Below are 12,497 nucleotides of genomic sequence, written 5' to 3' on the forward strand. Positions count from 1 at the left end.
ATTACAAAAAAAATTAATAATTTACGAGTTATTTAATATTTTATGTCAATATATGTCGGAATAAAATACAAAATATCTTATAAACTATTGGTTTTTCGATATCACTACCTTAATCTTTTATATGCAGAATAATTAGAGGAATCATATTGTGCAAGAAAAATCATACAATTCCATTTGAAAAAGTGGAGGTGATCTCGAAATCTTTGAGCGCCTCCACTCATAGAAAAACTATTATTATTAGTATATTGTACCCCTCTTGATGCTATATACAAATTCAATAAATATATCATTTCATATCAATAAAAATAGCAAAAATATTCTAAGTGGAAAGAGTCACTGCCCCACCTTATATATATATATAATAGAATAAATACGTATATATAAAATAGAACGTAGTCAAGATCTTCTTTACAATTAGTTCTTTTAATTTTAACCTTTTTGCTCCTAACGCTGGCTATGTTCGGCATCCACGAAGCGATCCGTATAGACGAACGCTGGCTACAGCCAGCATTCGCAAAGTAATTTATAGTGTTTCTTATAGTACGAATTACGCCAAACCATCCCGTACAGCCATATACCAAGCGTTGGTAACACTGATTTTGTCAAATGATGTATATTTAAACATAATTAGTAATAGTAGTATATTAATACTTATAATGCCACTGGCATAAAAGAGATAATTAAAAAACGGTTTACAAAGAAATTATAATTATATTGTTTTAAGGGACAAAATCCCTTTTTCTCTTCAAAAACATGTTAAGGTGATGTTGTTCATGCTATTCGGGCGGAAAATGAAATTTTAAACGTCAAAAACTGTCCACATATATAATGTGTACACTTTTGCCGCGGAATCCCGATCAATGGCTTTATTCCGACGGACCGCCCGCTTTCTGAGCGAAAGGGTTAACAAAACTGTTTTCGTTAAATATAATGATAGCATACTTTCTTTCAGACGTATGCCACAATTTTGTCCGTTAGGATAACTCTTACGCAGGTATGTAACAGACCTTCTATTCTCGCAGTAAAGCTTGAGAAATTTTGTTTGATTATGATTTAATATGAATAAGATGCGCGCGCGCGTGTATAATTAAATGCATTTTATTTAAAACAAAATCTTCGATTTTGTCATAACAATCAAAAATAATTTCTGGTTGTTATGACAGGAATCGAGATTTTACATCTAAAACTAGAATTATATTATAGGTATTATATTATTAAGATTTGTTTAATATTTTTCAGCTTGGTTGGGGTTACAGTTCTTTTCAATATTGATGATATGCATCATCAAAATCATGATTAATTTTAATCTCGGCGCACTATAGCAGTCCAATTATTGTGTCAATCGATACAAATCGGGCGAATATATGCTGTATTGTTTTATGTCGTCGTGTTATTTCCTACAGTAAATTGGAACAAAATGTACCATTGTTGATGAGAAAACCTCTTCTCTTTCCGTCGTCAATATAACTTTGAGAAAAATGTACAGGAATTATGAAAGTTATAACGATAGGATTAATTTGAATTTTTCTATGTTATATACTGCTTTTTAAGTACCTCATACACTGAGAAAAATGATTTGGTTGGATTAAACAGTAATTCTGATAGAAAATGAACGAATCAGAATTTTCTGGTTATGTCTATTAGAATTCTAGTTAAGATAACTATAAGAATTCTGATTAATATAATTATTCTGGTAAAAATAAGAATTCTAGTAGACTTTACCAGAAATATAGTATCAACCAGAATTTCGGTTATCTCAACTAGAATTCTAATAAATTTAACCAGAGAGAGAGAGAGAGAGAGAGAGAGAGAGAGAGAGAGAGAAATTTCTGATTCGTCCATTTTCAACCAGAAAATTTTTTCAGTGTAGATTATGAGTGCATAATGCGCGTGATGCATCATTTATCCTTGTTTACATTCGATGAAACAAGGAACATTATACATAAAACGAAATGTTCCAATTTACAGAGAGACATGTTTGATCAACGAGATATTTTGCGGGTATAGTTAACGAAAAATTTATCCAATTGACGAGTAATTTTTTGATATATTTAACAAGGTACAATTATCAATGCAGTTCAAAATACAATAAAAATAATATTATTACGTAGTAGCATAATTAAAAAATTAATAATGTGCGGTTAGGTATACGGTAGCGTTGAAAATATACGTATGATAACACAAATTTTACTGAACTAATATATAGTTACTTTAAAATTAATCCTTATCATACCATCTACAGCTTGCCGTTCCATACCAATTATAAGTAGTCTTCTATCTCTAAATAACAATAAGAATACAAAATTTGTCTACCGATTGTTATTAAATTCTTTACGATTAGCTAGACAGTTTTTAAGAAATAACACGAATGTAATTTTTACGAGAGCTGACAAGGGGAATTTAACAGTAGCTTTGGACAAAGATAAATATCGTGAAAAAGTAAAAAATATGTTACAAGATGAGGAGACACATACACATTTCTAAAGATCCCACGAATAAAATTAATAATGGTTTGAAGATTTTGCTTGCAAGATGGAAAAAGTCTAAATACATTTCGAACTCACTTTATAAGCAATTAAACATATATTGTAGTGACGGTAAATGTGCCAAGGGCTTATGCCTTGCCGAAGATACATAAGAAAAATTGTCCGTATCGTATTATTATATCTTTGATTGACAGTACTCTTTACATTTGGCGATTATGATGCACGAATTGATTGTCAAAAGTATTCCGAAGTCTTCTAGTAATATTAATAATAGTTTTGATCTAGTAAATAAATCTAAGCAAAATCAAGATAGATTCGGGTTATTGCTTGATTTCGTTGGATGTTATTTCATTATTCACTATAACATTCCAATTGATTCGGCTATTGAGGCACTAAAAAATAGATGGAATTTTATTAGTAAGAATTGCAAAGTACCTAAAAATAAATTCTTAAAAGCAGTTAGATTGGTCTTAGATTCTACTTACTTTTCTTTTGATAATCAGTTTTATAAACAGACTTATGGTATCTCTATGGGTTCCCCATTGTCGCTAATAATTGCCGACTTGGTAATGAGTGATTTGGAGAATTGCGTGCTGAGTACCTTTCAATTTTCTATGCTTTTTTATTATAGATATGTTGACGATATAGTGTATTGCGTGCCTATTGATCAGATTGATTTTATTCTTGACAAATTTAATGCTTATCACCGGAGATTACAATTCACAATGGAAGTTGGGGGGAACTCTATTAATTTTTTGGACATAAGTTTAATTATGGATGATAACAGATTGATTTTTAATTGGTACCAAAAACCTACCTTTTCGGGTAGGTATTTGAATTATTGGTCTCAGCATCCAATTTCCCCAAAAAAGGGCTTAATATATAATCTTGTGGACAGAGTTTTTTTCACATCCGATCTTTCACAAAAAAAATTGGGAATTGTTGGTAAACAGTTTACTAAATAATGACTACACCCATTGAAATTTATTTTTAAAACAATTAATGAAAGGATTAAAATATTGATTGGTAGATCCAATTCAACGACAAAAAAATCAGTTGTCAAAGCACAAATAGAAAAGGTAAAATGGTTTTCCATTCCGTTCATAGAGAGGATTTTCAAGAAATTTCAGAATTTGGTAAATGGTGTTTGCAATAGAGTTACTTTTTTCAGTCTAAATAAATTAAAACAATTCATTAAAGTTCACAAAGATCCTTTACCTAAAATGATGAAAAGGAATATAGTTTACAAAATTAATTGATTAATTACATTTAAGTAACTGCAACTAAATTTTCAGTTAAATCATTCATTACTTTTAATTTCGTTCATAACCACGAGCTTCATTTGCATGTAAAGGAAGCTCGTGGTTACATTTCTAACAGTGCACGTATCACAGTGTATAGAAGCGTATTATTGTTCTTGAGAGATTGACTTGCGTCTATTTTAATCGTGCAAATTAAAATTAAAAGATAGCGATGTATTTTACTGTGCAATATTGTATCAAATGGATTTGGATTTTTGTGAGTTGCTTGGTTTCGTGAGGTGAGTTGATGGAGTTTATGTTGCTCCCTTCTTTATTAATTTCTTTACTGTTTTTTAAAAATGTTAAAACTGTTTTTAGTTTGAGTTATTATTGCCACTCAGCCAACTAACTGTAATGGACATTGTACTCACGATCTCACGAAATCATGGTAATCGCACATACGACAATTGCGAAAATTTGGGATAATGACTGTGATTCTTAATATGCTGTATATTTTGTTGCGTTGTTGCTGAAGATGACTCAAAAACGGAGTCGAAACGTACGAAGTGAGAGGATATTTTTATTGTAATAAACTCTCTCGATATTTTAACAACCAGAGGTAGACTCCTATTGTCTTATTTACTAATCTTGTTTTATTGATTGATTTAAGGAGTTTTAACTTGTTATAGTTATTATTTTATTATTATTATTTAGATTTGTTATATAATGTGTAAAATTATGTAAAATTAAGTATAATTACATATAGAATATGTTTAAATATATGCATATTTCATATATAGGATGTCCCCGACCTACGAGATCACTTCTCGTGAGCAGGTAGAGTGGACTGAACTGAGTTGGAAAGTCTTTTACCATTTAACAATTTTTGCTAATACTTTATAGGAGATATTAATTTCTAAATATATTAAATATAAGCACGTATCGACGAGGACTACCACCAAGTATACGCCCATTGGTGGCGGTCGCTTATAAATGGTAAAGGACTTTTCAATTCAGTTCAGTTCGCTGTACCAGCTCGTGAGAGGCGATCCCGTAGGTCGGGGACACCCTGTATATAATTATATATAATTTTATACAATTTTATATAACTAATATGAAATTACATAATTTTGTAAAACTTTTTTTCTCCCAGTGAAGCAAATGATAGCACTTGTACAAAGTTAAGAATTAGAGAAGAAAGACGATTTACAGTAATAAAAAATTAAGTTTCCGATATGAACATAAAATAAAATGTATAAGTATCTTGTACTTATGTATCTAAAACTTAAAAGATATCGTACCAAAAAGTAATTAGATACGGATACAGGTATCTCTGCCCGTAAGGATCTAGGTAATGCACTTAAGTACAACTGAAGTATCTAAATACTGTATCTGAATATTTTTACCTATAGATATGCTCCAACACTGGTGCTGATATATAATATTATTAATAACGTCTTATAATATATAAATAATATTTAGTATTTTATTAATAATTTGAGGAAGAATTATTAACAAATAAAATTTTCTATGACATTAGTTTTTTATAACTTTAACAAATAATTTATATAAAATTACACAATATTAAACGTTTTCTGAAATTATTTGTAAAATATTTTTATAAACACAAAATATCAATTGCCAACAATATAATAACAAAAAGAGAGGTTTCGGATAAGTATTGATATTTGCAAATAATACTGTCAACTATATATATTATTCGAACTTTTTTGTATTTGATTTAACTTTATATTGTATTATATGTACGCGCGTATATTTTAGACCAAGAAGCCACTGTATAGTGATTTTGTTACCCATAGCGACAAAGTATTACCTATATGGGAAATGGATAATCTTTTATTTAATGTAAAATATAAAAAATATATAATATATTTAAGCCTTGTCGCTTGAAGGAGAAGTGGGCTTTTCGAAATGTTGCAGATTTTGTTTTTATTGAAAGTGTCAAGATTGAATGTGTTGCAATATCGATAATAGCCTCATTTCAATTAAGACGGGGGAAACTCCCATATCTCTTAAAAGGATGCAAGGGATCGTCATAAGATCGAAGTGGGAAATTTTTTCTGAAAAAAAAAATAGATAGCGACAATATTACAATTGATAATGTCCATATTTTCTATTAATTCTAGACTTGTCGAATAGTTTTATTCATGAAAATTATCTACAGCTACCTATTTTTTAAATACTCTTTTATTTAAAAAAAATTTATTTGACTTTTTTATACTTTTTTTCATATCAAACATAAAATTGAAAAATATTACAGAAAATAAAAATAATATATAAGATATAAAATTAAATCAGATATACAAATTCAAGTCGAACAGTATTAACAGTTGAGAGTATCGAATATCGATATCTAAAATCTTGCTAGCGTTTGACAATCGATATTCTCGCAATGACGACGCGGACGGACGAAAAGAGAATTTAATCTGTCAAGTGTCAAATGGAGAAGTGTTTTTTCATCATTTCGACCATTAAAGGGATACTTCAGATTTTCAAGCTACAAAAAAGCGAGGAAAAAAGAGAGAGAATTTAACATTTAATTAAACCGCAATCACATATATGCGCGAGATGTATTGGTGGCATATGACACGAGCGATTAAATGATATTTATTACAACGGAAAATAGGTTATGCTCCGTGCATCGGCGATTAAGGCGACGAACTCCGTTGCAAGTCGCGCGTTATTTCGTGGCGTTTTCCTTCGTATAGGAATCAATGGCTCGATCGTCCGTGTCAGCGCAATGTGACTTGGTGGCGTCTTACATGGACGGGGTTCATGTCAAGATCGCAGAAGCCTACAAACCACCGAGGAAGATTGGCCTACCCGTCGCATATAATAATCGATTGCCGGATGTATCGAAGTTAACGTACGATTTCAGCTTGGAAAAATCGGTACTTGAAAAGGTAGGAGGCATAATTGTTTAGCTATCTTAATGTTCAATGTAATGTGTGCCAATAATTTCGTGATTTGGTAATTATCATTAATTAATTAATTTGTAATCAGATGTGTGAATGGCGCAAGGCTAGACAGGCCTACAGCAAGGCACGTCAAGCTCGGCTGAAAGAGAAGAAGAAGAAGGAGAGAGAGGAGACTCCTCCATCGCCTCCACCATTGGATTGCGTGAAGCAACTACCTATCAATGCGCCACCCGCTCCAGAAACGACAATACTCACGCCACAGCCGCTGTCACCTCCAGCAAACGACTTTCAAGATCATGTAAAAATCAATGGGGGTTTGGACTTTGCCGACTTCGATAATGATACGAGCAGTCCCTTCGATAATATGGAATTAAAAACTATCAACGACATGGAAGAATTAGCGCAGGTTAATAAAATGTTTTATTCTCTAAAACTCTTGAAAAGCATTGCAGATGATTCTTGTTGTAACGTTTAATATCTTAAATGTAGGTTTTACAACCTCGGTCGCAATGGGTACCTGCAGGAAAATTGGAAGACATTATAAATGAATTAACGATTGATGATACATCTGAGATTTGCAAGGAGGAAGAAGCCGATACGGAGAGTCAAATGGATGACGAAGCCGACAAAGATACACATAGCATCGAAAATCACCGTAGCGTTTCGACAATAATGCAGGAACTTCAAAAGGAATTAGAACGGCCTGTTATGGAGGTAATACATTTTTTTCTCTATAGCATAAATACAATTGATTCTATTAATCCTTCCTTGCGACAGAATTGGAAGCCATGGCCCGATTTGGAGAGTCCGGACAGCGACACGCATGTAGTCCCAAGGTACGATAACTCAATGTCATCGAATCATGCAAAACCGCTAGCAGACTTGTTATCGGGCATGACGGAGGATGATCTAAAGTTGATCATGCAATTGAATGACATGGGATTTCCCAAATGCAGAGCGGCACGTGCAGTACTGGAACTAGGTAGAGTGCACGAGAAGAAGATCGTGGAGTATCTATTAGCCGTCCAATCCTTAGAAGAGACTGGCGTCCCGAGTGGCTATGCCGAGACAGCGGTGACGCTCGCGCAGCACGATCAATCCAAGGCGAAGATTTATTACGAGAATTTATGCACGTTGAAGGATCTAGGATTTCCCGAAGACGAAGTTTCCACGGCATTAGTAAAGTGTAACTTTGATCGTGACAAGGCGTTAGATCTTCTGATTGCTTAAGTAGACAATTGACTCGCCATCCAGGAAAAAATGTAGAATATTTTTTGTTACGACTCGATGTTAGTGCGAAAAAACATAACGAATCGGAATTTTTATATAATACATGGAAGATACATCGAGTCAACACAAACGTATATTTTAATAAAAAGGAAGATAATGTTATCAGTGAGACTAGTCTTGAATACCTCAAGGAAGTTACATTGAATATGACATTATGTAATAATTTCATTTAATTCATCGTTGTCATGGAACTGGAATTCCTACTGGGCATTATTGAAGAATCCCTCTTGGTAGCCGCAATGCTGCGAAATAAATTACAATTACAATAAGTTAGAGATTTAATTTAAAAACTTATTGAGACACACAAAAAGATTTCAGTTAAGCGCGAAAGAATTCTTTATTTTTCCAACACTTTGTATACAGAAGTGGATTAATTAGATACCTAATTAGGAGGATTCATCAATTGATGAAGTGCCAATGAAGATTAATAGTCGTACTTGAGTGTGCAGCGAATGCAGTGGCGCAACTGCAAATTAAAAAAAATTCACTAACTGATATACTCAGGTACTACATGATTATTTTGTATGTTACCTTCTACTACAACATAAAACGATCGTTATCATGGATTCCGCATAGCGGTTGATACCGATAATAATCCAAGCTTCTGTAAATATCGGTTGCTGGCATTGAGAATTTACACAAATACCAGTAGGTCCGTTTGTTAATAAATTGTACAAACTATAACTCGTAGACAGTGTGAAGTCCAGTTTAGTATTCTTAAGTGGTTTGTAGAGTATTGTTACGTTTGCGGGAGAAACGGAAACGTCAAGCGTGTGCTTATATCTGAAATGTTTACGTTAATCTGCGAGATACTTGTACTTTTGCAAAAGACGATAACGAGTTTCCTGTTTATAAGGTTCCTCAATTACCTTTCGGTATAAACTTTCCTTAGTGCTAATTCCCACAGGGAACAAGTCACGTTTTCGTGAACCTCGTGAATTTTTAGCATTTGCCGTGGTAATTCAATTATAACATCGGCATCTATTTCATGCAGTTTCTTCATTTTTATGTACAATTTTATATTTGTGTTTAGCACATTTGTGTCGTAATGCGTCTTAAAACATCTGTGATTATATATACATATATGCATAGATTGTAAATTTACTTTATATACAGACTTCAAAAGTAAAATAACAACATTATCAAGATTTAGTTTTTATTCACGCTTAATTTATTCCCATTTGACATTCTAACGTGCTTACCCAAATGCCAAATATTCTCTATCGCGAACAACCGTCGTGCGTAGTTGCGAAAGTAATTGAAATAGAAGCGGATACGACACATAATTTAAGTATTCGTTTGCATCGAATCGTATACAGGGAGCCGATAGAAATCCATTCAGTGGCAAATATTTCAACCTGCAAAAATATTTGTTGGAATACAAAACTCGAAATTGTAGCTCGATTAATCTGTGTGAAGTTTAGACTTATATTCATAATCCGTTGTTATTTTAAGAGCGTCTTAAGTAGTCTTAAAATATGTCAAAAGGTTTGCGAATTATCGCCGTGTCGTGATTCATTGTTAATACCAACATTTCGTGAATGTTCCTGTTCACTTCATCAGGGCAAGGAGTGCAATGTCTTAAGATGCTAATACAGCTCTCTGATTGATTCATGATACTTTAAGACTGTATTTAAGACAATCTTAAACATAACAATCTCGACTATGAATACCGGCTGTAATTGGTTTACGACATTTTAAGACTATATTGAAGATGATTTTAAAATTAGAAACAGACTATGAAAATATCAGACTTTTTGTAATTTGATTTAATAATCAGAATATTTATTCGCAAAATATTAATCGAAGTAGCAACCTGTTTGAACACACGGAGATCATAGTAAGCTCAGGAGCTATGGTCAATCTGTTAGGTAATTCCCTCAGGTGATTGTTATCCACATATAGCTCTCGAAGTTTTGGAAGAGAACCTGTCCACTCCGGCAGTGCAACAATCTGATTACCCGAGACAGACAGTATTTCCAGATTATTCAGTTGGCTCAATTCTGTTTTTGTTTCGTTCATGTGAATCAATAAATCTTTTTCCTCTTTGCGCACAACAATCTAATAGTCTTGAACTTACCAACTGGTAATCTCTCTATAAAATTGTCATTCAAGAATAAAGATTTCAGATTGCTTAGATTGCCAATGCAGGCAGATATCAGGTCTAATCTGTTGGCACTTAAATCCAGCACCGTCAACTGACTCATTCCGCCAAGTTCTACAGGCAACTGTTCAATCCGATTGCCATACATGTACAAGTTGGTCACGTTGAACAGCTCTGTGATCCATGGTGGTAGAGTGGTCAGCTTGTTCCACTTCAGATATATCTCCTGAATGTGACTGCCGTGCAGTCTTATTACCTCCGGAAACTCCATGAGACCCCGACAGTTCCAGTGTAGTATAACTTTGTTTTTGACTTCGTTCGCCATCTCTACAGGATCTGGATCCATGTTTGAAACGTAAAATTAATTAGAGTGCCCCGAGAGGCACTGGAGCCAGGGAGTAACTTTTAATATCGAGATAGATGGGAATCGGTCAGTGAATCTGAGACTAGACATCAGCAATGGACGCAGGCCCAAAATAACTCTGTCTGCTCGCTACATCAGCTATATTAAAATAAACGTTCGCGATGGGCAAAATAAGTTTTACAGGGGCGCATGATCGTCGTACTGGAAAGGGAGCAAATTAGTCTGACGTTTTGCTCACCCATGACAAACCGTTATTGTTAGTTGGGACTGCGGAGAGAGTAACAATGTTAATTATCTTAATTCATCTGACGCGTTAAACAAACGAAGCGACTGTAGTAGTATAAGAGTATATACTTTCTCGTGTCTCTCCTGCGGCAGAAAATCCAGTACGGATGCATTTTTTAATTTCGCTTTATCCTTTACTTTCTTCGGTCTTTTGTCATATCTGTTTTATATATGTCAATCCTAATCAATCTCCTACACACGTTATACGCACAGTCAGTGACATACTACTGATTGCTACTGATATGGTGATCAGCTGATACGGTAAGCGTTTGTTATCATAACCATCGATGAGATACTATTAAAGACCGTCGAGCCTGAGCAAATTTTCGTGACTCTCATGCTGGATTTACACTGCATCCGACGTGCGTCGTACGGCGCTCTGCAACCAATCAGAAAACAGGATTCCGATGGATATTGCTTCGTATCATCGGAATCCTGTTTTCTGATTGGTTGCAGAGCGTGGTACGACACAAATCGGATGCAGTGTGAATCCCATTGAGTGAAAGCCATTGGCTGCGTTCAGCAGAGAAAGCAGCTTTGCAAAAATTCTTCAATATGATTAGTCTTGCTCTTAGTTCCTCATTGGATCTAAATGTATAAACCAATCATATTCAAGACTTTTACAACAGTTGCAAAGCTGCTTTTTCTGCTGAACACAGCCAATGGCTACGTTCAGCAGACTTAACAGTTGAGTAAGCGCTCGCTGCTATTGATGTATTCTTCTAGATCTAAAATCTGGTTAGACGATTTAAAAGAATACACCAATAACAGCGAGCGCTCATTCAACTGTTGAGTTTGCTGAACGCAGCCAAAGTTTGGTTCTAAGCAAGCGGACGGAAGTGACTATACAGGGTGATTCAAAATAACCTTTTGTCCTTGGCCGTATTCTGAGACGATTTTTCCTCTACGAAAATTTTATCCGAAGCTTAGTTTTCAAATTACAAGAAGAAATAGTTAGCGTAAGGGTCCGCGCACAAAGATAGTAGCAACTGAGTCGTAGTCGTAAGTCGTTGTCGTAGGTCAACGCACAAGGATTTTACGTATGTCGTTTACGTATATCCAATTGCTAGATTCACACTGCATCCGATTTTCGTCGTACATCTAGCAATTGGATATACGTAAACGACATACGTAAAATCATTGTGCGTTGACCTACGACAATGACTTATGCTGGATTCACATTATGAGAAAACATACATTAGCACCTGAAAATCCTAATAACTATTAAGTAAGTACTATTAATTTTTGTGTATACACGCGCACATTTCATATTTCTTTTAAGTTTGATAGATTTAAGAGTACACGTAGTATATGTCGCTTGTACATGTACGTAGTGTGTTAAATGTCGTCCTAAATATAGCTTTTCTTTAAGTATAAATTTTTTATTTAATTTGTACCATTTTAATTTATTTTGTACTATTTCTTACATTTTTATTTGTTTATTAATTGATTAAATATTTTCACTTAATATTGTTAATTTAGATATTTTTATCAAAATTGAAAAAAGTAATTTTTCTTATTTAAATCTATTCTGTTGAATAAATAATATATTCATATTTTTTAAGATTTTATGTAATATTGTGTGAGGTAATTTACTTTTTTTCTCTAGTAGCTATTATCATTGATAGATTTAAAAAAAAAACAATAACGAGAATGCAGTGGCGTGCTCTCCGAACGTAACCCTTGTGAAACAAATGAAGATATATCTACAAGGTTCTTTTTTTCCTGCGTCTCCATTGTGTGCAGTTTAAATGGTCCAAGTTTTTTGTCCCTCGTGGAAAAACAAAT

General features: G+C 33.6%; 2 protein-coding genes across 5 annotated transcripts; one reads left to right on the forward strand and one right to left on the reverse strand.

Annotated features, from left to right (window-relative positions):
* The first annotated feature begins 6,144 nt into the window (after nt 1–6,144).
* LOC108764897 (ubiquitin-associated protein 1) lies at nt 6,145–7,919 on the forward strand. Of its 2 annotated transcripts, XM_018513302.1 has the most exons (5): nt 6,145–6,651; nt 6,752–7,072; nt 7,156–7,380; nt 7,444–7,502; nt 7,623–7,919. In XM_018513302.1, the coding sequence occupies exons 1-5, from the start codon at nt 6,463–6,465 to the stop codon at nt 7,894–7,896; spliced, it is 1,068 nt and encodes a 355-aa protein (XP_018368804.1). In that variant the 5' UTR covers nt 6,145–6,462; the 3' UTR covers nt 7,897–7,919. The 2 variants fall into 2 exon arrangements, with proteins under 2 accessions (XP_018368804.1, XP_018368803.1); XM_018513301.1 differs by having other exon boundaries at nt 7,444–7,919.
* Nucleotides 7,920–8,129: 210 nt separating this feature from the next.
* LOC108764895 (leucine-rich repeat-containing protein 28) lies at nt 8,130–10,965 on the reverse strand. 3 transcript variants are annotated; one of them, XM_018513300.1, is made up of 8 exons: nt 10,779–10,965; nt 10,037–10,396; nt 9,773–9,959; nt 9,159–9,314; nt 8,826–9,020; nt 8,488–8,739; nt 8,339–8,422; nt 8,130–8,198 (listed from the first exon to the last, which is right to left on the reverse strand). In XM_018513300.1, exons 2-7 carry the CDS (start codon nt 10,383–10,385, stop codon nt 8,356–8,358), a joined length of 1,206 nt encoding a protein of 401 aa, XP_018368802.1. In that variant the 5' UTR covers nt 10,386–10,396; nt 10,779–10,965; the 3' UTR covers nt 8,130–8,198; nt 8,339–8,355. The 3 variants fall into 3 exon arrangements, with proteins under 3 accessions (XP_018368802.1, XP_018368801.1, XP_018368800.1); XM_018513299.1 differs by lacking the exon at nt 10,779–10,965 and adding an exon at nt 10,663–10,681; XM_018513298.1 differs by lacking the exon at nt 10,779–10,965 and having other exon boundaries at nt 10,037–10,406.
* Nucleotides 10,966–12,497: the final 1,532 nt, after the last annotated feature.

The sequence above is a fragment of the Trachymyrmex cornetzi genome, unplaced genomic scaffold (assembly GCF_001594075.2).
Source record: "Trachymyrmex cornetzi isolate Tcor2-1 unplaced genomic scaffold, Tcor1.1 scaffold461, whole genome shotgun sequence".
Lineage (NCBI taxonomy): Eukaryota > Metazoa > Arthropoda > Insecta > Hymenoptera > Formicidae > Trachymyrmex > Trachymyrmex cornetzi.

What these genes read in the sequence shown, in the direction of transcription:
- LOC108764897 (XM_018513301.1), top strand. Translation starts at nt 6,463, where the DNA reads ATGGCTCGATCGTCCGTGTCAGCGCAATGTGACTTGGTGGCGTCTTAC. An exon ending in ACATGGAAGAATTAGCGCAG is followed by an intron (nt 7,073 to 7,155) that starts GTTAATAAAATG and finishes TCTTAAATGTAG; the next exon opens with GTTTTACAACCTCGGTCGCA. An exon ending in TAGAACGGCCTGTTATGGAG is followed by an intron (nt 7,381 to 7,443) that starts GTAATACATTTT and finishes TCCTTGCGACAG; the next exon opens with AATTGGAAGCCATGGCCCGA.
- LOC108764895 (XM_018513298.1), bottom strand. Translation starts at nt 10,406, where the DNA reads ATGGATCCAGATCCTGTAGAGATGGCGAACGAAGTCAAAAACAAAGTT. An exon ending in TATAGAGAGATTACCAGTTG is followed by an intron (nt 9,960 to 10,036) that starts GTAAGTTCAAGA and finishes AAACAAAAACAG; the next exon opens with AATTGAGCCAACTGAATAAT. An exon ending in GTTTTATGTTGTAGTAGAAG is followed by an intron (nt 8,423 to 8,487) that starts GTAACATACAAA and finishes TTTAATTTGCAG; the next exon opens with TTGCGCCACTGCATTCGCTG.